The sequence below is a fragment of the Cygnus atratus genome, chromosome 4 (genome assembly GCF_013377495.2).
Source record: "Cygnus atratus isolate AKBS03 ecotype Queensland, Australia chromosome 4, CAtr_DNAZoo_HiC_assembly, whole genome shotgun sequence".
Lineage (NCBI taxonomy): Eukaryota > Metazoa > Chordata > Aves > Anseriformes > Anatidae > Cygnus > Cygnus atratus.
This window is the reverse complement of record NC_066365.1, coordinates 52,537,463-52,564,924: the sequence shown is the minus strand read 5'-3', so window position 1 is coordinate 52,564,924 and position 27,462 is coordinate 52,537,463. Positions and strand designations below refer to the sequence as shown.

The following is a 27,462-nucleotide window of genomic DNA, read 5'->3' as shown; positions in this document are numbered from 1 at the left end:
TCAATCGCCAGATCCGTCTTGCATACCTCTATTGAAAACTTCGTCCTGTGATCCTGGATGGTCAGTCCCTTCATAGTATGAGTTCCCATTGTGAAGGAAAGTCCCCACCGCACGCCCTTGCCGAGCGTGTCCTACTGCGTCGCTGAAGACCTTGTTTATTTGCTCTTCGGATGGCATCCACCAGTCAGGGTTGGAAGTACAATGCATTCTAATGAACTCTGCAAGAAAACAGGCAAGGATACAGAAAACAGCTTGTCTTGGCAGCACCTGGTATTGCCCAGACATCAAAAGCTCATGGGAAATAAGAAACGGGGCACCATTGTTCTACTGAAACGGAGGTAAAGCCTTATGGGAAATGCCATGATAATGCCAGTTGGCCCTATCGTACTTCTGCACAAGTGTGCTTCTCCACATGCAGTCTGCTCCTACACCTGAGGGACCTGCAGAGAATGCCCCTTCTTGCAGAAAGAAAAAGAATTACTTCTAAGTAACGCTTATGATTCAGCATCTGCAATACATGCAAAAGTTAAAACGAACTGGGATGTATTTCACTTGAAGTCTGTTGTGTGTGTGTGTGCGCCTTAATGTGGTTAATTTCACGGACCTTCATCATCTCCCTCTGCTGACTGCTTGAACATCTGCAGGTTGCAGCAGCCCACGACCTGCTCGAAAACGTCACTCCCGTGACTTCAGTTCAGTGCTTTCTGATTGGAGTATCTTTCATTTTAAGTCCTGCTCCCTTCATCTCTTGGAATCTAACACTTATTTTTTCAGAGATTAAACCGGCCTTAGAAATAGGTAAGTGAGATGAGAGGGCTAATTTGGGGAGCCATGCAATAGTTTTCAGTGTGTGAGAAAGTGAATCGTACTGCAAGTAATTTGGCTATTTAAGTAGCTGCTGTTACAAACAGCTATTTGTATGTGATGATTAGCTTTTAAAATTTCTGTTCAGATTCTTTGACATGCAATGGCTACACTTGCAGAAGGCACCTTACCAGTTGTGGAGTTGTAACTGCTAGGCGGATCTCATAATAGGTGCATTTGGACTTGAAACATCCAAATACAGTTTTAAATGTGAGGGTACCTTATTAGATATATTGGATACACGGTATCTTATATGGAAACACAGCTTCTTATTTGTTGTGTAACATTAGTTATTCCCTCATGCTGTATTGTGTCTCCCAGGATATTTTTAAATTCCATTTTCTCCTGTTGACAAGCCAACGGCACAGTAAGTGGCACAAGGTAACTTCATTACTGTTACATCATCTTGAGACCGGGGAAAGCTGTGCTTTTACATGAGTTACTGTGCCTGCAAGGTATCTCATCTGTTGGACAATTAGGATGTGATTTTTGCACAGCTCTTCCAGCAGTGTGTTTGCAAAAGTGATAGCTATCTTGGTTTTAAATTCATTTCCCTTAAAATCCACATAAGCAACAGTAATTCCTAGTTATGTTCACATGAGGCTTCAGACTGGCATTTTTCTCAAAGAAATGGTCACTATGTAAAGGAGTAATCTGATAATTTATGCATGTCAGGCTGTTTTAAAGCTAGTTCCAGACATCGGTCAATTGTAGGAATGCATTGTAAGTGTTTATAGATGTTTAATCTACTCTGCAGAGAAAAGAGCAGTTTGTTCATCCTGCTGTGGTGTGAAGGCACCACTGGACATGCTGGGAATTAATTGCATTACCTGGGCTTGCAAATGTGTAGGTGTCAGTGGCTAACTCTTGGCACTGTAGAAAGCTGTAATCTTCCCAGTGTTCCCACCCGCACACAAGAGTCCAAAGGGACAGCTGTCTCTGTGGCTTTCTTAACTATACTGAGCGTTTTGGCTTCCTGTTCAAGCGTCTGTAAATTAAGGCTATTGTCCTTTCTCCCAAAGAACGCTCCACACCTTCAGTCTGTCTAGTGCCCCCAAAAGGCAAGTAGTCATATGCATAAGTTCATCTATGGGTGAAATTACTGTTAGTCTTAGTGGGACGAATGGGGGACGAAAGAGGAAGAAAAGGGTATTAACTCTCTATTAACTCTCTGTTTATGCCCAAATCATTAGATGAAAAGTAAAGCCATTTAGTAAATAGTACTCAGCCCTTAGGCCTTCCATTTCCAGGAGAACTTCTGGGACCCTGAATCTGGCTCCAGACCTCTGTGCAGCACGCTGTGCAATGGACTTGCCCTTCTATTGAGCTCTGATGGAGTAAAAGGTCTGGCAGAGCATCCTATAACAGGTGTAGTATAAGAAGAGCACCTTCACCTAATTTGTCTGTATGTAAAAACTGAGTTCATTACCTGGCTACATCAATGTGCTACAACTAAATGTATGATCTGCTTGGCCTCGCTGAATTTTTTTCTAACTCAAATGGGAAGAGGCTCCATCTTATGTATAACCACTTTGGATTCCTGTTAGGTGACTAAAAATATTATTGCTGGCTGCTGAAAATTTAGCAATTTACACTGCATTGATTAGGAAAACATTATTGAAGTCAGTCCAATCTAAATTTTATGTATGTGCTCATAGACCACTATAAATTAACTACAGAAATGATAAGCAGCTGCATTTATGAAACGCAGACACTGATACTACAAAAATGTTTTAACTGGGCTTTGAAAGTCCTATTTTGTATGTTTCATTATAAAGTAACAGGTCCTAAAATTTTAGAAAACCAAAGTATGAACTGCCACTGCAGAAAATTCTTCCCAACCTAGGTCCCTTCTGTGTATTGTCCAACATCCTCACTCTTTGACATTGTGAAATACTTGCAAAACTCCCCCTCCTGCTGAGGCCAAACATGAGGAAAGCGGTTCCCTAACTTTTGCAGTTGATGTTGCATCAGTATTCCAAAGAAGAGTTAAATCCTTGACAATGCATTTGTGTACACTTTGTATTTAACTAACCTTTAGATGTTCCTGACCCTATAAGAAGTCCAAACCTATTCTGAATCTTGGTAAGGTTTTGATTTCAATGATGCACTGTGGCCTTGAGCACTAGCTACATGTTTGGCTAAAAAATATTCGTCTGGTTAATTTTGCTGCATATCAGTGTCAAAGAATGCCCTGTTGTTTTACTATAAAAGAGGGTAACCAGGATTGTCTGATTTTCCTTTCAAGTACCTTGGTGTCATGCACCTTGTATTTGCCTCCTCTCCTAAATAAGCAGCCCTCTTTTTTTTCCATTCAAATATCTATATACATATATATAATACATACATATACGAATGTATGTATTAAAAAAAATGTGGAGGGTTTCTGGCTGCTTGCCACCTGTCTCTGAAACCCCTTCTAGGTCTGCAACTGTCAGCCAAACGCTTCTACTGAGCCAGAGCCAATGTGGTGAAATGAGATCACATATGGTGGACACTGAGCGAAAGGATGCAGTACCTCTGAGACATGTTACTTTTACGGGATCCAGAGGACGTCTTTCAGGACCTGTCTCTCCTGACTGCACTGACCTTTTCCTTTTCCCAAGGCCGCATGAGTACTTAAGCTCATCGGTTGTGAAAACAAATCTGATGAGATATCGAAGGAGTCGCCGTCCGTCTTTCTTTGAAGAGTTTACAGCCTCATCCCACTGTTTACTAGTGATGTAGACAGGATAGTTGTTCAGCAACTGCTTGCTCCCCTGGAAAAGTGAAATATTTCCATTGCTTATTTTATAAGGCAAACAGGTAAAGATGTCATTTGCAATAAATAAATATGCTTTTTAACTAGGTGAGATGCTGACAGTGAAACACACACCGAAATGAACACAGAATTGCCTTTTCTAAGTACTTTTAAAATTACATTTCAATTTTCTACAACTACAACTTGGTGAGGTGCAAGGCACACATTTTGAGAGATGGCCATTGATAATCTGCACTTTAACAAGTAGGTTAAAAAGCGTTAAGAACTAGTGACTGGATATACTATTCAAATATAACCTTTCTTCTTAATCTGTTAAAATGCATAAAAAGGGTCTTTGAAGAGCATGATCAAATGGATCACTTCATACCAGCTGACAGCTTACTTCAGAGGTGGCTCTTTTGGTCTATTTTTATAATAAATTTATTACTTCTGTAGCGCACACCTGAAATCTGACAGCAGTTATGTTACTGTGAAAAATATAAAGAAAATAAATAAAGCAACTATGAAAACTAAAAGCTTCATTACTATTAATGAATGCCATATTAACTCAAATTACAGCTTTACGGAAATGCCACCATGTCAGCTGGAAAGAAATTTTGCTTTTAACCTTTGTAATTTGTGTGCTTCAATATTCCAATGTTAAATGAATGCTGCAGGACTAATTACGGGGATTCCTGTAATCCACACACATTTATAAGCCCTCTCATTCAATTGTACCTAAACTGTATTACTTCAGTCCTTGCTGTCTATAAAATAGTTTGGGATTAGTTGATTAATAAAAGACGGTATTGTTAATACCATCTTCTATTGCAAATACTGTTAATTTACTTGTTTACAAGTAAATAAAGTATACAAATAACCCAACCCCAAACCACAGGCTCCTAGACACTCATTCACTTGTACAGCTACACCTGTTTATCAAAGCATGTAAATCTGGAGGCCCAATTAGTGCAAGCTTCATATAGCACTCAGCTCGGGTAGGGGTTCACAACAAATGAGGAAAACGTGTCTGAGGTTCAACACAGGCAATCACCTGCTTGCTGCGCTTGTGGCCAACTGTTGCAAAGTTATCCTCCTTGCTTTCGCATCTCTCATATCTGAAAACTATTTTAAGGACTGCCCTCGCCTCCTTTCATATGTTTATAAAAGCATGCTGGGAGGCAGCTTGGGAGCATCTTTGAAGGTTTTCCTCAGGTATTTGCTTCTATTTTCTTTTGCAAATTTGATGAATATGCAGAAGGTTGAATTTAGTGAAGACCGTAATGAGGGGGAGTCTGTTTGTATGAATCGGGACATTGGCATCTCCCAGCATAGGGGAGCATTGCTGGGAGCTGAACCTACATGATGGGGTGCTGCTTGTTCGCCTTGGTTCAAACCCAACGGGATTGGTGCAAATTGCTGCAAAGGCAGCAACAAACAAATCCAGAACTCAGCAATGGAAGCCACAATATAAAGGGGGAGAAGGGCTTTGTCAGTCTGATGGCCAAAGACCTCAACCCAGTGGGAGCAGACACTAATATTTCCTTGGCTTTTTCCATCACAGATGTAATACACAGGCCCACTTGATCCCCGTGTTGATATATATATGTATATATATATTTAGCAGCTTGCTCAACATCCCTTTTATATGAATCTAATTATTTTCCAACCAAGGACCTTTCTTACTGGTACTGGTGGGAAGTACGAGCTGCAGCTAACTCTGTTGAGCCTGAGAGGCAGAAGCAGTGCAACGCAAGTCATCGCACGGTGCAGGACTCTAGGCTTGCTCACGTGTGTTAGGGATGGATGCTCATCTGTGGCTTTGCTAAGCAGCATGTTATCCTAAAAGCTACCGTTTAAATGCATTGCACTGATGGAAATACAGTCTTTTAAGCTTAGTGCAGAAAGGCTTGACATCTAAATTTCATGAGAGCTCACATTACTATTAACTGTGGAGAAGGTAATAAATTTTGCCTAATTTCCTCAGCCCAAATTTTATTATACTTCTCTCTTATTCCCATTGAAATTTAGGATTATTCTTCCTCATTCTTCTCTAAAGGCTTGATATAGTGTTATGATACTCTGTTAAACAATTACTGTGCTCCTGCTACGGATACACTTTCATTACTTTGTGCGAAAGTAAAGCACTTCTGGGCAAAAGATCCTTGGTAAATATATGATGCAGTTTGGTGCGTCCAGCAGTCATTACACTAAAACAAACAGAAAACCTTCCCGAAATGAAATAAGCAGATCCTGGAGGAAGAGCCACAGTACAAATGCGTTCATGCTTGTATTTGTACATGATTAAGCTTATGAATAAAAGATTAGCATCTATGTGTTTAATTGAATAAAAAATTCTGTCACATCATGACAAGCCATTCCATGTGGGGCATTACAAAGCAGCCTTACTTCTTTTACAATGCTGGAAAATTTTAGTTAAGCAGAAGAGCATTAAAAAAGGAACATGAAATATTGGAATACATTTGAGTGATAACAGCTAATGATATATAAACATTATATACATCAATTTGCATGGGGTAAAACTGAATGGAGAAGCAAACTGATGCGAAGCCTGAACCGCTGCAATGCATCTTCACTACGGGCTATTGGGCTACGTGAGGCTTGCACGACATAATTTTTATGAGGAGCAATAGGAGGTCAGACTGGACCTCTGTCTTCCCTCATATGATTTTGTTAGCGTGAATATTGGGTACTGACAAGTACAGACTATATATATGAAAGCATGCATAACGAGATCCTGAAATATAGATGGTCTAAACTAGAAAAGTCTCAACAAAACCACTTCATCTGAGGCATTTTTACATGCCTAGATAGAAACATATTGGAGGAAAATTAATGTGAGTTATGCTAGAGCTGATACCTACGTCTATACGTCTATTTTCTAGAGAAGGGGAGGACTTGAATTGCTTGCTTTTTCACTGAAGCACTTTCAAAAGGAACATAATTACAAAATTCCTAATATCCACATTAAGCACAAAATAGCCAACACACAACATATTGCTTGGGATCCTTTCTGAAAAGAAAGGGTGCTCCAAAGACTTTCTGAAGTCTTATAATGGTTGTGGTGGCAAAACAAAGGAAATAATGTGCATGTCAGAGCTCAGGGATGCATTTGACAACAGGAGGCTTTGTGGGAAGGTGTAGGAAGCGCCACTTTTTTTTCTTTACAAAGCATTTCTCCCCTCCCCGTGCTGTCCAAGCCCAGCCTTCAACCTCATACTCTCCAGTTCGTCCCTCTCCCACGTCTGGCAGTTCCTTGGCCCCATAGGATGAACGCCCTGCGCGCAGCCACCCTGAACCATCCCACTTGGCTGGGCGAAGGGGAGGCTTCACTGGGCTCCACATTTCCAGCTACGTTTTTCACCAGCCCAGCCCTAGCCTGAAGTCCACCTATGATCCACCAGTGATGCTCCTGAGGCAAGGGAAGAGAAAAATTATCCAGGCAAGTGTGGTAGATGCAGATGAAGGGAGTTATGCACTGCTCACTAAGTCATCCTATATTACACTGGTGATGACGCTTTTCCGTTTTGGGGATTACTGTAGCTAAGACTGACAGTTTAATAAAAGATTTTACATATTTTACTACTACATGTATTCTTCCAGCACCTCCTGACTTATTTGCCTACAGGTTTTCAATGAATTTTCAAACACAAGGATATGTAGCTTGTCTTCGCTGTATACTACCTCAGTCGGATGGTCTGCTGGCTGCGGTACCAGAAGTTGGTTGTGATGCTGAAGTACAGTCTTCAAATAATCTAAAACAGTCTGGCAGGGCACTGCATGAAACAAATTGCAATTACTGTATATTAGCTAGCTAGCACAAAATAGAACAACAATATTAAATCAAGCAGTGTTCTTCAGGATCTGTGTACTTCTGCGAGATTTATTTCAAATAGGAAATACACCTCATTTTGATTTGTGCTGTCATTTCATTCAATAAATACACAACAGATGCCGCATTTCCTACACTGAGATTTCTGACATTGCTTTTATTTTCTGCCCACTAGTTTTCAAAGGCTTTCTCTGGTTTGAAATTATAATTATTACAAATATAAATTAGGTCAGCAGTAATGATAATAACAAAAAATCTGTAAATACTGTAAACAGGCCAAACCATACAAAGGAGAAAACATTCCTTGGACCTAAATCACGCGCTGATTAACATGTAAATATGCTCATATATTTTAGAAACTACACTCTGATTAACTATACTGAACAGATTTAATGATTCATATACTTTAATTTCTTTTCCCACCCTCCTCCCAAATTTGTTATAAAACTAGGTGTTAGGCAAATTGCTTTCTTTCTCTTTCCTTCATCCTTCCCCCTTTCCATCCCCATTGCTCTCATCCATTTCAGCAGTGGCACCAATATCTCATTGCCTTCTGCTGAGGTGATAGGTTAATTAGGGATGATTCAATTACGGGTCTCTCTTAAACAGATGCTGCCACATCCCTGATTAACTCCGGAGTATTTTTGAGATACAGTGCTTTTCTCCTGAGCCTGAAACACAGTAGGAGAATTAAACAGATATTAACCCAATATTAAGACTGACTTTTCCAAGACTAAATAAGCATCATTTTTAAGGTACCTTCTCAGACACATTTTGTGTGTTTTGTTTCAGTACAGTATTCAGAGATAATGTTAGCTTCAAATAAATATCCAGAAGAAAAACCTAGTGTTCCTTCTTTTTCTATTTATTCCTTGGTTTTTGGTCTCTAAACCTGTAAAATCTGGCATTTGGGGCTTTGTCTTAAGCTGGCAATCTAAAAGCAAGCACTTGAATCACTGAAAATGTATTAAGGCAGGCTTTACAGTGGTCTTCCCCCAGTATTTTGCACTATTCCCTGGGCACTCAACTGGACAGTAACTATGTCTCTGCCTAGGCACCTTCTCTGCTTTGAACATGGACAAAGCAGTGTTATGTTCAACAGTCTGCATACAGAACCTATGCAGAGTGCCTCACACAGGTAACAAATTCCTACGTTTTTTCATCATGTGCTGAGGTATCTGTAAAGACGAGCAATCAATGTACTTACTCCTGTTTCATTTGATGTATCACACTTTGCCATGTGAGGTTATGAACTTATGCGTTGGACAAAAGTTAGCACTTCAGGAGACTTGTACCTATTTAGTATCTCTGGTGACTTCACTGCTTATTGCTAGACCACTGGTGTAGATGCTATGCTGAAGTATATGAGCAGGAGAGTGTAGAGCTTTTTTTTTTTTTTTTTTTAGGGAAAAAAAGACTTTAAGTGTCATCAGATGGCTTCAGAAAATATTTCAATTTTGAAAAAGTCAGAAGGGCAGTCAAGCTTAACAGTCTCACCAACCTGTTCTGCATCCGTCTTATAATGAGAGCTGTATATTTAGCATATAGCAGCAATCAAAAAAATCAGTACAAGTCCTTGAGTAGAATATAGGAGGAAAACATGTTAACCACAGCTAGTTTTAGTATGCTAAATATTCTTCAGAGGGCGTGGCAAGAAAGTGTTTGGCTTCTTTTTCCCCATTTTATATAGAAGGTTACGGAGGAAGAAGAAAAAATTCTTCTTTTGCCCCTGTGGATAGGCAGAAGGATGAGACAGTGTTTGGAGACCTTTTTGCTTACATTTTGTTCAGCAAAACCAAGTCCCTGCAGTCCTATACCAGGTGACTTGCCTGAAGAGCTAAATAAACCAGTGCTGAAACCCTACAGAAAATAAAATGCTGACTGAGGACATCATAAGCTGGTGAACAGGAGAAAGTTCCTTTCAGTGATCTGAATTCTTAGCATGAAGTCGGAGATGTCCTAGTAGCCTGTATATAAGTGCAAAAGGAAATTGTGCCCTACTCAAAATAAACCCTTCTGTATGTGTTTGCTGTATGATGTGCCCAAAATTAAGATTAACCTGGGAATGTCCACGTTACTTTGTGATTAAGTGAGTGTCCAGGGAAGAAGCAGAAGGATCTCAAAGATTTGTCCTGGGCAACTTCAGAATCCATGTGGCAGGGTGAGCAAAAACTCCTGTTTGGGTGGAAGTTACCGCAGGCATCTCCCGTGAGATCCTGGGATTTTCTGGGAGGTGACAGTAAGGATGGAAAGGGCCAGGATGGGTGATTGCATTACTGCCTGAAAGAAAAGATGCTTGGACTTGGAGGAGACCTGAGTGATACTCGGGAAACTTGAGACACTTGAGAAGAATCCTGTTCCTGCTGTTGGAAATTGCTGCCCTAAGTGTGTCCCTTTTTGTTTAGCATGTTCATTTTGCACATACAGTTGCCAAAGCATCCCTGGGAGCTTCAGGTCCCCACGAAGCTGGGTTCAAAACAGCCTGTGAAGTTTGCACTTACCTTTCTGGCTGCCTCTATTAGCAAGAGTGCCTGTTGATAACCTGATGGCTGTCAGCCATACTCGGTCCTATTACCTGAATAATGTGTCAAAAATTTCTAATTTTTAGGAACTGATCTCACAGCAGGGTATCATTTTACTCACAAAAAGTAATTTCATTGCAGACTATTCAAAGATAGATTTACACTTGTTCTTCCGAATGAATGGGGCACAAGTGAGAAGGGAAAGTACACAGGGAAGTATTCAACCCATTGTGTCCCTGGCCCAAGAAATGCAGCTCTCCTTTAACCATACTCTGCTGATACAATGCTTTCTCATTGCTGGTGAGAAATGCGAAGGCGCTAAGAGCTGACTGAAGCTTATAAATACTCTTATCTTCACAAAAGCAGTAACATTTCAAGCACAAAACCGTATGATTTTGTTATCATTCTGATGGCTGGAGTCCTTTGAGCACTTTTGACTTGTAACGCCATCACATGTCACACTGTTTGCTCTTGGTACAAACAACCCCAGCCTTTCAAACACCAGATGCTACTTGCAAAGCCAGGGTTCTTGGCTTGCCTTATTAACTGGCCCCAAAAGGAAGCCCCAAAGAGGGCAGTGCAAGACCCAAGAGTCAAAGATTCAGTTTCACTTCTGCGTCCTTCTTAGGGCTCTACAAATATTCTCTTTGCCAGAGATAACAACTTTTTCCTGCAAACCCCACAGCAAATGCAACTTTGTAAGAGCCTGTGGCTCCCAACTGTATGAATAATCATTTAAACCTGCTTGCTTATTCATTTTGTATTTATTTTACTTTGATGTGGTCTCTAGAGAGTTAACAGGAGCGTAACCTGGAGAGCTGATTCTCTGCATGCTTACGCATGTACCCACTATCAGTGTCATTACCAACAGGGCTCTCTACTTACTGTAACCAATGCGAAAGATGCTAATGTGGAAATAATAGTTGCTTGCTATGATTTAGTAGAAAGCCTGAGGGGAGGCAGCAATTTTCCTGCCCATTAGGAAGAAATTCCCGTGGCCTTCACTTCCTCTAAGAGTAACTCAGAAAAGATGCTGAGAGTGGCAAAGCAACCTGGCCTGCAGGGAGGGACAAAGGAGTGGGATCTTTGGGCAAGCTCAACAGTGAGAAGGAGGTGCTGGGGAGTATTTAGTATGCCGATGAAAGCTGCCCATGCTGAGACGCTGAGCAGTGACTAAGCAGGACATGCTTAGAGGTGGCAGGGCTTCATTGTTAATTGATCAAAGTTACGAGACCTTATTGTTATTCCAGGCAGAAAACTTTGTTTCCGAATGTTGTAACAGCGGTCCTTTGGCACAGCTTGTCACGGCTTTCTCTGCGGAATATCCTAATTTCTAATAAAGCGTTGACTGGTGTGTCGGCCACCGGCTGTGCTGCATACAAAAGGGGGGGTTACAAAATCCCTACACCACCTATGGGTTTGTACATCCAAAGGCCACACCAGCCCTTTGGCCGCCCTGCGCATCAATATCCAGCTGGGAACCCACCATAGCTTCCAAAAGTCTTTCTCAGCGTCCATTTCCCAGTGGCTGAAATGAAGCCAATATTCAATATTGGGTAGTAATATTTAATATTTGGTAACATTGCTCTACGCTAAATGCACAGTGTTCAGGTGGATCTGTAACCCATCACCTTCCTCACTCTGTTACCTCTGTACTGTCTGCAAACTCCGAGTAATGATTGTAAATTTTCTTCCAGGACACTGACAAAACTATTAAAAACACAGGCTACACACAGTTTCGCAAAGAATCGCTCTAGAAATTCATCTGCCTCATGGCAATTTCCCAGTTACAAATGCATTTGCATTTTTTAAATCACTCCTTGTTACATAATGCTAAGTAACACCCTGTAGACCTGCAATATCCTCATCAACCAAACTCTTCATCTCATCAAAACCATTCGGCAGGATGTTGACTGGTACTAACTCCATTATTCTCTGTCAGTTGAACCAGGGATCAGTTGTGCAATTATTTTGCCTGGGATCAGCATCAGGCCAGCAAGCCTATGATCATCCCAGATATCTCATGTATCCTTTTAAAAATATATTATAGAGCATTTGCAAAAATAAATTATAGAATATTTTTATCTTTCAGTCTCCAGGAGCATCCCAAATATTCCAAAAGACAACCAAAATCAGAGTCAGGGCCCCCTTTGTCCACTCTCATTTTTTTAGCTCCTGAGGTGAACTGTCCAAATCTCATGATTTTCAAACCATCACGCTTTCAGGAGGGACTCCTGAATCTGCTCATGAACCACTCTCTGTTGCAACCTGAACTGAAACATATCAGCTTGAATTGGAGTCAGCATCTGTTTGCCACTTCCAAAACCAGTCGCAACTTTGGTGCTCATGAGCTCTTTAGTTGTCCTTGTCCCTGAGGCTGTCTGGGAGGGAGCTGCAGGAGGCAGCTGAGGCTGCAGTCCCACCTAAAGTGGCCACTGAACGTGTGCTAACATCCAGAGACATGGTGGAAATGAAAAATATTTCTACCTGTATACTGTTTTTGTTTGGTGGTACGACTGCATCATCTACTCTAGTGTGAGCTCACAAATATTCAATGAGCAGTTTCACATTACCAACAAAACCCACCACTTCCCCTTGAAAATCACCCAGTACTGTTACCAGAACCCCTTTTTTCCCTTTTAATTTCCCAGGGAAAGAATGCCTCCTTCACAGATGGCTCCAGATTTAAATTATTAATTTTCTACTGCTTCTAACCTCTGCTTTTTATTCACTACCATCAACTTCCCCTTTACCCCATTTGTTATGTTTCTAACTGTCCCTTTGCGTTCCCTCTAAGGTGGTTGTTTCTGCAACCAGCATGAATCTTTGTCTCCTAGATAATCTTTGGGAGCCTTCCATAAAGCGTTTTTAATGTTTCCCAGTTATCACCCACTCTTTTCTACCTTCAACTCTGATCATTCTTTTTGGTTCTGTGAAACCAACTTTTTACAAAGGGTATTTGTATTATCACTTTGTGCTGCACTCTTTCTGCTCATAATAAATCTTACCAAGCCACCATCACTTGTACTGGTATCTGCCAAAATGAGGGCTCTCATTTAGCCTCCCCGAAATGCGGCTTCCACTATAACACACCGCAGCTGGGGCTCTGACCCCCCAAGTAAGCAGGCAGCAAGAAATCTGGTTATTCTGTTGCTTAATGAGATGTGGTGGTCTGTAACTGACACTAGCTAGCGATCCTCCCGGTGCCTCGCAGAGCAGAACACGGATTCGAGCATCCAAGCCCATTTACTTCTGAGCTGCCAGGGAGGAGGAGAGCCAGGAAGCGTGCACATGCACATCCATCCCGCTCAGAATGGCAGCTGTTCGTTAAGACTCTCTCAGCATTGCAATGTGTCCTCCTTCGCTTGACCTTGAGTCTTTCTTCACTTGGAGTTCATTTCAGGGCATTTCTAAATTGATGCTCGACTGTCAAAAAGACGTGACATATGATATGGGACCTGCTGGCAGGGTGAATTTCTTATAACATTAACTGAGCCCCTTCCCTGCCTGAGATTTGGACAAGTGTGCAGTATAACACGGCTTGTATCACTTTAGCTCATACACTCATTTATTTCAATAGTGAGCTGAAAGCTGCATGGACAGGCTGCTTAGAGATTTTGGGGTGCGTTGAGCTGGAAAAAGAGTGAGGGGCAAGGAGAGATGGGGGTTAGCAACGAGTATCTGATCTCAGTGCTCAAAACCTGGCAAATTTGGATTCTTGTAATTGGATGGCAAAATAAAAGCAGCACACATTTTTAGAGAGAGCAGCCAGCAGAAAGCCAAGAGCCGAAGAATCAATATTACACGCACAAAGGCGTTAAAGATTGGCTGAACTGACCCATCACTGCTGCCGAAAGCAGGGAAAGGAGAAAAAAGAGACAGCAAATATCCTGTTACTTCTAAAATCTCTCTCGGTTGTGCTTTCCAGGTGGAGTGGAAAACCATGTTACTTCTGTAAATTTGAATCTGAAAAGGCATTTTATTTCTCTTCTTTTTCTTTTGGAGAAAGATTTCTACCAGGAAGAAGAATGTGCCCCTTCCCAACCTCCTCTGGGTTTTATTTTTGCCTGTGCTTCCTCCCTTTCCTTCTACTTAGCGGAAGCTGCCTCTTCTTCAAGCCTCAGTCTCAACTGTAAAGTCTTCAGGACCAAAACCTCACCTAAAAAACACTACACGTCTATACCACTAATGAATAACACTGAAACCAAGGAGCCCCTGATGAGCAGGGACAGCAGTCTGTGTCACTAAAATACTAAGGGCGACCTGCAAAACCCAAACCAAAGCCCAGACAGGTAAACCACAACTCTCTGCAAAATGGCAAAAAAGATAAAACCCTGCCCGTGCAAATTCTTTTTTTTTTTTTTTTTTTTTAACAAGGGCAAACCTCACACTGAAGGGGACAAAAACCCATAATAAAGCCTTGGTCTGCTGCATTTAGATGTTTTTGAGCTCAGGCTGGTTGAGCTCTGTGCTGCAGCAGGCAGATTCAAAGGGGCTCTCTTGCAGAAGAGTCCTGGTAAAGCCGGCGGTGGCTGCACTCGAGGCTCGCCTACTAAGGGAACCTCACACTTTGAAGCTGAACAGGCCAGAGATCAGACCAAAACATCCCGAACATCAAGGGAAACCAAGGAACTGGTTAAACGCGAACATCAAGAAAAAAGGACAACAAAAAAAGACATGAAAAAGCGTTCGTCATAACCCTTGATGGCTGCTTTATCTGTGCTGTTGCTGTAGTAGAGTCTTTGGAAATGCGATGCTCTGAAAGTATAAAGGAGACAGGATTTGTAGGGAAAAGTAATATCTTTTATTAGATCATTCGACATAGTCAGGAAAAAAAAAAGTCAAGCCCTGGGCACACAAAACGTTCTGGAAAACTTGTCTGACTTTTTCAATTACACTGATATTAACTCTACCTGCAAATCCCGCTTTGCTTTGGCTACTTCCAGCTGCCACCAGCATCTTCTCCTTACGTTATCACCTCTACTTTTGAGATTTTTTTTTTCACCCTTGTTCTTCTTCCTTTTGCTGAAACATTTTTTGCTGCTGGGCCAACTAGGCAAGAATAATTACTGTATTTATCACACATCACTTCATCTTACTTGTATCTTTATACTACTTTCAGGCTGGTTTGCCTGAAATTGTGTGGCAAAGCATAGAGTACTGGAGGCAAACCCTCACACACGACTCCAGGCCTTTGCTTTGACCACCCACAAATATTTCCTCCTTTTTAGGCTGAAAGCTGTGAGAAAATCTGGCTGACAACAGCAAAGAATGGCATAATGTTCTTTCAAATTATACGGTCTAGATCCAGGTCTTACGTACAGTTTCACAAATAAGTCTTTAATTTAACTTTTGGGAACTGATGGCAGCCCTGGTAATTTTTATACAGAGCAAAAAGATTACATCACATTTTTCCCCTCACATAGATGGATTTGCTCTGTTCTTTATGGTCTCAGAACCTTAGAGAGATAACGGCAGGTTTGCCAAACTCCCTCCTGGAATTACCTAATCTTTCTAAAACTGTTTTCTAAAATAAGGAAACACACTGCACAAAAACTTTTTTTTCAGTTGAATTCTAAACTGAAAATGTTCAGATAATGCTTTTGCCTAAAAACAAAACAAAACATGGAAACTGCACAAATTGCAAGACATCAAATCACTCCAAAACAAAGGCACTGAAAGAAGAGTTTTTCTTTATATATTCCATAGCTGAAACAATTAAGATTTCATACAAATTTAGGTATTGTTTCAGTCAAATCAAATGGGTATTTTCTGAGAAAAAAAAATAATTAAAAAAAGCAATATTTCTCCCATGTAATCATTTTCTTCTGGTGGTGATCTGCCAAATGGATGATGCTAGGCTATGGGCAAAAAAATCTTAAGGTACCGGAGGACTCCTACAGCAACAGGACCACACGGCTGAAAACAGAAAAAGTCTTATTTTCTGTGTCCAAAAGATACAGGAATGTATGCTTTCTGTAATATCAGTTAAAAAAAAACAAAAGTTATCGCCTTCAGATTTGCTGAGGAAACATTCTTCCCTTCCTGGCCGTCTTTTTGTGAGCAATGCAAGTGCTCCGCAGAGCTCCAGTCAGAGATGCGCAGGGGCAGGTATTTTTAGAACACAAACTCTCATGGATTTTGAAAGGCTCTTTGCATATGGAAAGTAAAGAGAAAAAAAAAAAAAAAACGAAAAAAATGCGAAGTATTTCAGGAAAAGGATAAAATGATTCATCGACAGTTATAGAACAGAAGGGATGGGCTGGTGCTTTTATCTTCTGTTTATAGAGTTGCTCGCGTGAACCTCAGCCCCTGTGCTGTGGGGACTGTGCGTACCTCCCACCGCTCCCCCGGGCTCCCCAGAAGCCTGACAGAGCAGCTGGAGCCCAGTTTGCTCACAGCTGAAAGGGCTAAGTCAACACCAAGCCAACACCAAGTCAACACAGCATTCTGTCAGCGGCCTGGTGGGACGGTACGGCAGCCTCCACGCTAACCTAGTTGCCTTCACAGTTTTTTCTCTGCGCTCGTCGCCTTGCTTGGCATGTTGGGCACACAGCATGAGATGTATGAAGGAGCAGGGAAGAAAGCTGGTGCTCCAAGATGCCTCTGATGTGACAGACGGTGGCAAACACCGCTGAAACCCTCTGCAGAGGGCCTTCTGGCTCCCTCCTGAGGCGTGTGATGGCTTCACTGGCAAAAGTGCTCCGGGCACAGCCCCTGCCTATGTATAGTTGGGCATTTCAAGCCACGGGACAATTTCTGTCAGCTGCTTTGGTAGCTTAACCTCACTGGAGCAAAACCAGCACCTGAGGCAAAAATAATCAGACGTTTGCCTTGAGTTGATTAAACTCACCCAGTGGAGGCCCAGACCTTGCGCCAGAATCAGGTGGGACTTTCTGTGGTTCTTAACGTTTCCTCCAACACTTGGGACACCTCAGGCCTATCTGCATGTGTCACCCAGACAGCAACAGAAGCATCTGATGATCATTTTCTGTTGGCTGGTGAAGTCATACGTCCTTGCACATTTAAGGTTTTCTGTCTCCTTTGATACACCACTAACACGGAATTTCATTATTGCTGGGGGGTGAGAAAAGCCTACATTTATGTAACTTTCCTCTATTTTAAAGTGAGAAGGATAACTGTGATGACCCAGGGGAGAACCAGCTGCTTAGCCTGGCATTAATCCTGGCACAACAGGAAAATGCAATGGGATTCAACTGACGAATAATTAATGAGTGTGAATGTAATTAATGCCAGTCAAAATGGTCTTATGGAAAGTGGATCTTGTCAGACCAACCTGCTGGCCATTCTTTGATGAGATTACAGGTTTGACTGAAAAAGTTTGGTTAAACAGGTAGAATATACCTAGACCCCTGAAGGATGTTTAACTTACTACCATGTGTTATCTGACTGCAAAAGCAGCAACATACAACATCAGTAGACTGTGACACACATTGATTAAGAAACTGCTGCTGACATCTCAAGTATTTGTCATAGGGGGAATCATCATGAATAGATGTGTTTGTAGCAGGGCTCTACAGGGACTGATAGCAGCCTCAATGACATTCAACATTGCTAACCAGGATCGGGAAGTTAATTTAAAAACAATCGAAAAAATTCTAGATGATACAAAAATTGATGAAGCAGCAAACAGTAGGAAAACAGGGCAGCCAAAGCAACCTGGATCACTTACTAAATTAATAAAACCAAACACAAAGTAGGTATGGGTAGGAAGAAATGCACACAGAAGGAGAAGCTGCCTTCTGGGAGCTGTTTCAGGGGAACAAAGAGACTATTCCCCTTTCATCAGGCAGATATGAACATACTGTACTAATTTCCACTGCCCAAATTTTAAAGAAATGAGCAGAGGGGAAAAGAGCTACAAAGGAGGATTCAACTCATTTTGGTAGTTTTGGTAGTTCTCCCTTTGTCAAACAATGCTTCCATGTGATGTACGAATCACTACTAAAGCCATTAAAATTTTATGAGTTATGGTGACTCTAGATTTTGGGAGGAGTATGGGGAAATATTCTAAATTTGAGTTTTCTCTGTCCTGACAAGTGTTGGTTATGGGATTTGCTTGTACCACCAAGGGACCAATACACAAAAGGAAAAGACAAGACAAATAATTAATAATACTTCACTGGTAGCTCGGGAGAATAATGGAAACTACAGCTCCTTTCCTTTTGCTCTTTTGCTTTTTGCTCAGATTTTGAAACTGCATTTACATATTCGGGCAGTGGTTGGTTTCTGCCTTCTTCCTTTCTGCATAGTTAGCAGGTTTGGAGTATTTGCTCTCTTGCAGACCATGCTAAATTATCTGTACCTTCCTGCCATTTAGGGATTAGTTTAATCAGCTTTGCATGGATCCACCCTCAGCACTGCAAAGTTTAGCTAGCAAAGTTGTACCTCCCTAGCATTTACACGTGTTGGAAAAGAAGTGTGTTTTATACGAATTTTCTTTGCTAACTTCCAATTTGCTTTTACTATCACTGTTTGAGGTGCATTTTTGCCTGTGCTTAAAGTTTAGAGGATATGGGTTTAAGATCCTTTGTTCTCATCTGATACCACTCTTGAAGTACCTCAGTGCATTGTAACGGTGAGAAATTCTAAATTAAAAGGGGCATGAAAAGCATTTCACAGCGGGGTTTTCTATTGGATAAGGTTTGTCTGTCCAATTCCCATCCTCTAGTGCTAGGTATCGCTGCAATGGAGAAGTTGTTGCCAAGTTTTGTTTTCAGGTTTTATTGGAAGATGAATGGGAGGAGGTGTATTTATGCTTCTCACTGAGCTAAGAGCAATTTAAGAGATACTGTTCAAGATAAAAGCTAAATCCATTTCATTAAAAGTATGGACATAACTTTGGATAGTTTCTTTAAGTAACCAAAATAGGAGCCCCAAAAGGGAATTAGGTTTTATAAACTGCAACATCACTTACAGAACAACACAGGTAATTAGGTATAAAAGCATATGGTTGAAATTACTGTGACAAATCACCTGACGTTTGGAATTTGGGATTACAGGTACATCCCATCCTGAACACTGCTCATTAGTCTAGAGCTCACAGTTCACATAGACAAGTATCAGCAGATAATTTTTCAGTGGGAACAGCTATGGGAATTTTGGATGGAGACAAATGCCAGTGTTTGATAACTGACTGCAACCTCAAAAAACATCTGGAAATTAAAACAAATTACTACTCAAACTACTTTTATCACCGACTAGAAATATTATGTGGCAGGGGATTGTTTACCTGGAATGCTCTCCAGTTTTCTGCGAAGCTCCTCATTTTCTTGTTGCAATGAAATTACCTCCTGTTCTAGCTCTTGACATCGAGGGCAGTAGCCTTCTTCCTCTTCCTCCTCTTCCTCCTCTGGAAGCGTAGAAGACGATGGGTGACCATGAGATTCAGAAGTTGCTGGAGATGTCCATCCACCTAAAGTGTGCACTGGAGAGGTTGAAAGTGGATCCACATCTGCCAAATGGCTAAAATCATTTACTGACGAGGTGTTCTGAGAAGGGAAGCTCCCAGAAAGCAAATAGTTCTGAAGGGAATCAGTAAAAACTCTCAGAAAGGCTGAGGTTTGTTGTTTCTTTTGCATATACTGCATCTCTATGTCTAAAATGTCTGATGTCTGACTATGGACCATTTTCCCAAGCTGACATTGCTCTTGTCTTTCACTATAATTTGGGTTTTCCTGCTTTATACAAGAAATCATGGACTGAGAGTGATTGTTGTCCAGTAGTTTTCCACCACAATTTAAAAGACTTAGAACCCGGCTGCATTGTTGGGCAAAGGCATCCAGAATCATTCGACTCTCTGAAACAAAAGAAAAGATGAATCACAGAAACCTAACGCAAAAGGTTATGCCAGGCAGCAGCAGCTAGATGAATGTACACAACCATTTACAGTAGCATGCATTTTATTTCTGAACACATTAAAATTATGGCTTCTGCTTTAATACTTCTGCAACACTGTGATTTAAAACAATCCTGACTTTGCTTCTATTTTGAGAGTGCCCTTGTGCCCTTGCTGTTAATCAGAAATGCATTGTGATGATAGTCACCGCTTAGTGCCATGTTCTTTCAGAGGGATTAAGGCAGGGAAATGGGGAAAAAAATACAAATTCTACTCAATTTGCCACAAGTAAATGTTCAAGGAAGTATTTCTTTTGAAGCACATTTCAAACCGCTGGTGGGCATTGCCTGTGTGTATTTGCAGGACATTGTGCTACATCTTCTTCCTATGTCCTGTTCCTCTCTGACAAGGCTTCCAAGCTTCATTTTTTCTCCTTTTCATCTTTGCTGCACTTGCTTGACATTGGGCCTGGGCCACTTCCCATGACCCACACCAATGTTATGGGCCTTGTTTCTGTTCCTTTTTCTTTATGTTCCAAATAAGTCCAGAAACAATTCAGGAGCAATAGGCACAAAAACCTCTTAAAGGCATCGATTGTATAGCATGAAGCTCCTCTGGTCTGAGGACCAATGCTTTTTGTCCTGACTTCCTATGAGCTTGTGTGCAGGCCACCACCATGCTGTGTGGTTGTGGGGCTGGGCAGCAGGTTTTGGAGGCAGCAGCTGGGTGTCGGAGGCAGGATAAGCATGCCATGCCGTACCTGGTCAGACCTACCCTGACTGACAGGAGGTGTCAACAGTCTAAACCTCAATAATAGTAGGATGGTTTACTTCTGCAGTGCCTGTCTATGCAGAGTCACGCTGCCATAACAGTGCTTGGACCACATGTAAAATGACCAAGACGTTTGCTTCTGACTTATGGTCTGACCTGTCAGGTTCCCTGATAACAATAATGACTTTAAAAAATACTTATTTATGGTTTACTCATAGCTGAGTTCCTCTAGGTGCCTAACGTTTTGCATGAAATAAATAAATAAACAAAAAGTGGTAGATTTAAGCGCTGCCAAATTTGGAGAGCTCTTCTCAGACAGGCTTGACTTTTAGAAAGTGACAAAACACATTCCCTTTTGAAAAGGCAGCCTGCTACAGATGCACGAAACTAAGCACCCCAACCTTCCTTTAACTTAACCTTATCACTAGACATGAAAAGTGTAGCCTCATCATACTGATAAAGCGTAAAGAACAGAAACTTTCAGAATTCATTCCGTTAGGAGGTGGTACTTCTCACAGTATTTCTCCGTGATCCAGGAGATATGCTTTCTGGTGGAAAACCTACATCATCCCGAGGTTAGTACAGCCTTCCTGAAGAATATTTGAAATGACACTAATTTGAATTTTTACCATTCTCCAGCTGTCTATGAAGAGGGAAAGGGCTGGGGCAGCATATAAATGCTCTACGTCTTGAATGCAGCTGGAGGAGACAACCCGAGGAGGTCGTCTTCTGAGGACTCAAAGGTAAGAAGAGGGACGTGAAGTGGACAGAGGAAGGGAAGGTGCACTGCTGGGTGATGAGGTGGCCAGGGACAAGCCAAGAGAGCCCATCAGCCTGAGAAAGACCTGGGGGCCCTGAGATCATTTAAAGCAGCCCTGCAATCTCCCCCTGTGCCAACGAGTCACACCGCACCCTCGTTTCCTACACGGACTCCACTCACCAAGCAGGACAGATCCCGCTGACACATCTCTCTGTGATCAAAAACACTGACTAACCTGATCCATCTGCATTGCAAAAGCAGAGTGGGTGCCAGCACCGGGCAGTGACCGCCTGGCTCCTGCAGCAGCAGGGGCTTGGTAGCCTCCATACCCATTGTCACTTCTTCCCTTTTACTGAATTAACCCAAGGACGGCTGTCTTTAACCCTCACAATTCAAGTGCAAAATAATATAAAGCAGCACAACAGATGTAACATGTTTTAAAAGCATGGAGCCCTGGCATCATTGCATTGTTCCAACTGGGAGCTACCGACAAAACAAAAGGAGACCAAGAAACCAAACTATCACTGACACCCTCAAGTTGTGCTTTTTGTGCCTTATGTCTTTACTTCACACATTTTCCCTTTAAAAATATGAGAGGATGATATCGATTGGAACTTTGCAATCCTACTACAGAGCAGTTTTTCATTCATTTTAATCCTATAATCTGATTCCAAACCTGAAGTCATATTTACTGTTTGTATTTTAATCATTATGGTCCCTGTTGAGAAAACAGTTACTCATTTTTTTTGCATCTCCTTGTTGCAAGGGGACAAAATATGAATGAAACAACTGAAAAGGGATTAGATTAGTTTAAGAGATGTTATGCTACTATTATGGTTTCTGCTAAAATATGGCAAAAAGTAACTTGACATTTCAAATACCAGTTTTGAAGAATGCTCTAATACACACTACCATCAGTAAAGACAAAATTAATGATTAGTTTTGTTATAAAATTCAATGCATTACGCACATTCACTGTGATAATGGCTTAAAATGCAACTGAGATTTTATACCGAAATGACAGCATTGATTTAATCTTCAGTTTCAGTATCAGATCTACTACAAAGACACAATAACAGCAATTACTATTTCTTTTCTTAACTTTAACCCATACTCAAAGATATAAAAAGGAGAGCCGTGACTAGGCAGGGTTATTCTGCAATGCTAGCACAAGGATTCGGAGATGCTTTCTGTGGGTACCACTGGGCAGCAACAGGGAGGGATGCTCTCGGCACACGTTCTGGACACATCTGGCTCCGTGCTGAAGCGTGTACCACTGCGAAGTGACTGGTATACCAGTAAGAGCACACGTACCCACGGTCTGAACAACCCTGAATGAGAATGATAGCTACGGTTATTTCTTGTGATGGAGAAAAAATAAAAACAAATGCTGCCCATTTAGCATTTATCGTAGAGCTCGGTATTTCAGCTTTTACGGAGTGACTGTAATTAGAAATGCAAGCAGTGTGCAATGTCTAATCGCTAAGAAATGACAAAAAATTATTTTTATGTGAACGCTACTGAATAATCACTGATCTAGGATTCTTAATTGATTTAACGTAATGTATATATTTTCTAGGAAAGCAAGATTCTGTTGAAATGACTGCACCAGCCTGAAATAGTGTAAACCGTTTATTAAATTCTTATTGTGACATTCATCTTCCTTATTATGATGCTCACCAACCATGTAATTCTAATGTGTCAGCCCCTGCACAGTCTTTAGCCTTACAGAACTTGTACTGACTTTAACCCCAATTGTGCCTGAAGGTGGACTTGCCAGATTAGGCCCATCAAGTGCCAACAGATCGTGATTAACTTGCTAAAAGTGTAAGCAGTTCGAACCAGGCAGTTTCTTTTGAGCGTGCCAGCAATCAGATGTCAACACATGGCAAATCAGTACCAGCTCCCAGATACAGCTTTCATCTTTACCTCTCATTGCTGCTGAAACAGGTGGTTTCTTGGCTATCCAACTGCCAGACTAAAACCAAGGTTTTAATAAGAGCAAACATCTGAAACTCAACCTGATGAATTACACGGATGCATCAGAAAAGCTGTCTGGAAAGGCTGGTGGGTATAAATCAGGTTCTACACCTGAAGATCTTTTCAATACTAAGTCTAGAGAGCTTTACTAATAAAGCATTGTGCTGGGTCTCAATGGATCTGGATCTGGCTTTTCCATAGCTTCCTTTTTGACCTCGGGCAGATGGTACAAAAAGATGTCTTTGTAACTACTGAGGGGGTCTGAATACCATACGTTCTCCCCTTTAAGGATTTTCACTAAGATTTGAAGGTCCAAGTTTCTTAGCAATAACCTCACTCTTCACCTTGCAGTGTTTTGGATTTTTCTCTCTCCATTTGTTGAATTATTGTATTATTATTGCTTTAGATTCCAGGGTAGCATCTTTGTACCCCCAAATGGCTTTGTCCTTGTACGCAAACTTTTTCATTACACGCTGAGATACAAACACTGCTGCAAATGCCCAAGTCACAAAATTGAGAGCATCTGACACCATGACTAAGGGATGCTTTTTGTGGCTGTTCTGCATGAAGACACTCCAGCAGATGAAGATTACAAGTGTTTGGCCATTTCAGAACTGATCTATCTACTCCAGATAAGTGTTTCCAACTTCTTGGTTAAGGGCAAGATGATCATCTTCACCTTTTCTATTCACATAAAAAATTTTTCTCTGGACATGATAGAACTTGCTTAATTGGTCTTGTTAAACATGCCAAGATCTTAGCACTGGAATGACACCTCTAAGACAGCTCAGCTCATCTTTCTTTGCTTTCAAGTAAGCAAGGCACAGCGTAAGGTCTACATCATGCTTTCCCTAAGGAAAATGAATTGCTTTCGGGGACTGTGATACTGCTTAATGTAAATGCTACCAAAGGCAAAGACATGTTATTTGAACTATTTTCCTGGTATGAAAACAGACTAATAAACGACTAATAAAGGAGAAAATGGGTATCTGCCCATGCCTTGAATGTGCACGTGTGGCTTACTCTGTATAACAGCAGTCACAGTAACCACTGTTCCCTGGAGAAGAGGGAAGGGTTGTGTTTGCGGCACAGCTCCACATTTCTCACTGTGAGATGACATTTCTCAGGCTGCGAGATGGGATCTCAAGCTAGATCCTTCCTGATGATGACGCAGGGTGGAGAATCTCTGCTCTTCATCCTTCCCACAGCCCCTCTTCCTGCCAGTATTCTGGAGTCTGGTGGCCAGGGCAGTCTCTCAGAGGACTGAAGATGATGCCATTAATTCTTGGCATGAGCTCTAGCCATTAGGAAATGCTTCAAAACACTGTAGCATCCCTACTCCTCCCCTTGTGGCTGTTTTAAGTGCCCGCTCTCAAAAGCAAACTTGGTGCTCTGAATCCCCAGGTACCAGAAACGTCATGCCTAAAGTTTAAGAATCAACTGCATCAAGTGTTTAAGTTGCTAGTCCGGAGTTAGACATCCCAGGGATGGGGCTTTGCTAGCCAGCTTGCTTGCTGTGGCCTGCACATGTCAAGTACCAGCAAAAAGAGGGGAACCACTGAAACAGGTGTCCCTATAGAAGTGTGATCTGCAGCCCTCTATCACTTCATTCAAGGAAGCCTCTGCCATGTGCTATGGCTGAGCCAAGTGGGAAAACCCTGCAAGCCACCAGTGGCAACTGTCTGCCTTCTGCAGAGCAACAGCAGGCAGCGCACAACTGGTGGTAATAACCTGTACAAAATTCCACTTCTGCACACTGTAGCAAGTTTTTGGTTTGCATTCTTCAGTTTTGCCTGATTTTCTTGGTAGCCAAGTCTCAGCTGTGAGAAGGGTATGTTGGGACCTACAGGAAAGCCCAGATGTGCAGGTGATGGGGCAGGGACTGCAAAGAACTTCAGTGCACAAACAGCCACGTTCTTTTTCAGCACAGACTGAAATCAGTGACAAACGCTGAAGCCTGCCCTAGCTCCTGGTTAGCACAGTCCACAGAGGTAGGAGAAAGTCCAAACTTCTGCTCATCAAAGCCCAGCTGGCTTTGCTGTGAATATGGCCTCATATATCATCTACCAGACAGCTGAATGTCTTCCATGGCGTAATCTGCTTCTGTGAAGAAATGTAGGTGTCACATTTATCAGCGGTGTTTTGATTGCGGGCCACAAAAATACTGAAATAACAGCATTCGGGCATTTAAAATAAGCAGTGGTTTCAAGAACAAAAAAGGCAAATATGACCTTCTGCTATGGATCCCGGGACCGCGCGTCAAGAGCAGTGAATTTTCAGACTAATCTATTCAAGAATTAAACTTTTTTGGTAAAGTACTTGAATTATTTGTAACAAGACACGATAAATTCATCCCGTACATGGCTGCTTGTGAGCGAAAACACACATTAAAACATAGCCATATATCCTAATAACTAGCATATCTCCCTGTTTAGTAAAGAAATGTCATCACATTTGTTACAAAGGCAAACAGCAACATACCAAAACAGGCTCCAATTTTTCTAAATAAATAAATCAATGATGTGTCAAAAATTAACAGATGAGTTAATATACCCAACGTTATCAAAACCAGATGGTGCTTCATAATATTCATCCTGTTCAGTCAAACCCTGAATATATTCTGGACCATCAGTATATAAAATAGGATGCTGCTATTTGTGATGGCAAACAAAAGCAATCATGCCTGCCAAGCACATACTATAACAGGCAGCATTTCAGCTCTGCTAGACAGAAAGTAATTAGAATGCTTTTAATGTCCAAAAGAATGATGCTGATAGGCTGCCACAGATGTGTAGATTTATGAATATTTATATGGTGGTTTATAGCTGACACTTTTATCAGTTGAAGAAGATAAAATATCTGCCTGACTCAAAAGCTTGACAGTCAGGTTAATAAAATCTCATTAAAGAGAATGACCTATGCAATTATATAGGATTTATTGTAATTCATTTTTGATTGTACTCTGCTTAAAGATGCAATTTCCCATTTCCTGATGCCAAATTTAGGTTGCATATCAAGATCTACGTGGTTTTTAACTCCGAGCCATCACCAGAAGAAAGATACGCGCTCGGCATCTCGCTATCTTACACCTTCCAGGAAGAAAAAAAAAAAAAAAAAAGAAAAAAGAGAAGAAAAACACCCCAAATCCAACATCTCTATTTCGCTCTCCCGCTCCTCACCAAGCTTCGTGCCCGGGGAAGCAGCCGAGCCGCTTCCTCCCCGCCTGAACCGCCGCCTCTCCGGCTGCCTCCCCTCTCCAGCCCCAGCCTCCTCCTCTCCCCACGGGGACCCCAAAGCCTCCTCCTCTCCCCCCGGACCCTCCCCAAAAGCCGCTTTCCTCCCCAAAAAACCCGGAGCTGCCCCGGCTGCAAGCCCTCCCCCCCCCCCCCACCCCGGGCGGCCGCTCGCCCCGTCGAACCGCGGCCCCGACGGGAGGAGCGCGCCCGGGACGGCCGGACAGAGGGACAGCGGGACCGACAGGCGGACAGCAGGGCGGACAGACGGAGGCAGGGGGGGTTAACCGGCTGCCTCCCCCCCTTCAACACCAACTTTACTCGGGACCTGCCCTTCCGACGTGCGGCCGGAGCCGTGCCGCTTCGAGCCGGGGGTCCCCCGGCAGTGCTGGGGGGGGTGGGGGGGGGCTTCCCATCCCTCCTCCCCCTCGGGCGGGCACCCCCGCGGCCCCCCCAAGCCCTGCCGAGCCCGAGGCGAGGAGTTGCGGGTACCTGCGCTCAGCTCCGCGCCGCCGCCCCCCGCTCCCCCCGCCGCCGGCCCCGCCGCCGCCGCCGCCGCTCCCCCCGGCGGGCAGGGGCCGTAGCGGCCCGCGGAGCCCGGTGCCGGCGTGCGGGGGTGTCCGTGCGCGGCGGCGGGGCGTGCGGGCCCGTTGGGGAAGGGCGGGTAGGGCAGCGGCTCGGCGGCGTGCGGGAAGGGCTGCCCCGCTGCGCGCCCCCGGGGCACCTCCACCATCGCGCCGGCTCTCTCGTAGCGCCTGGCCAGCGCCGCCCGCTTGCCGGGGAAGGTCTTGAGGACGCTGTAGGGACCCCGCTGCTTGTAGATTTTGGGGGTGCTGGGCCCCTCCTCCGCCGCCCGCATCTCCTCCTCCTCCTCCTCCAT

General features: G+C 42.6%; 1 protein-coding gene across 1 annotated transcript; it reads right to left on the bottom strand.

Moving 5' to 3' along the window:
• On the bottom strand, positions 1-27,462 carry BEND4 (BEN domain containing 4). The gene is made up of 5 exons (XM_035555169.1): positions 27,075-27,462; positions 19,233-19,799; positions 7,310-7,401; positions 3,383-3,623; positions 1-218 (listed from the first exon to the last, which is right to left on the bottom strand). Exons 1-5 carry the CDS (start codon positions 27,460-27,462, stop codon positions 1-3), a joined length of 1,506 nt encoding a protein of 501 aa, XP_035411062.1.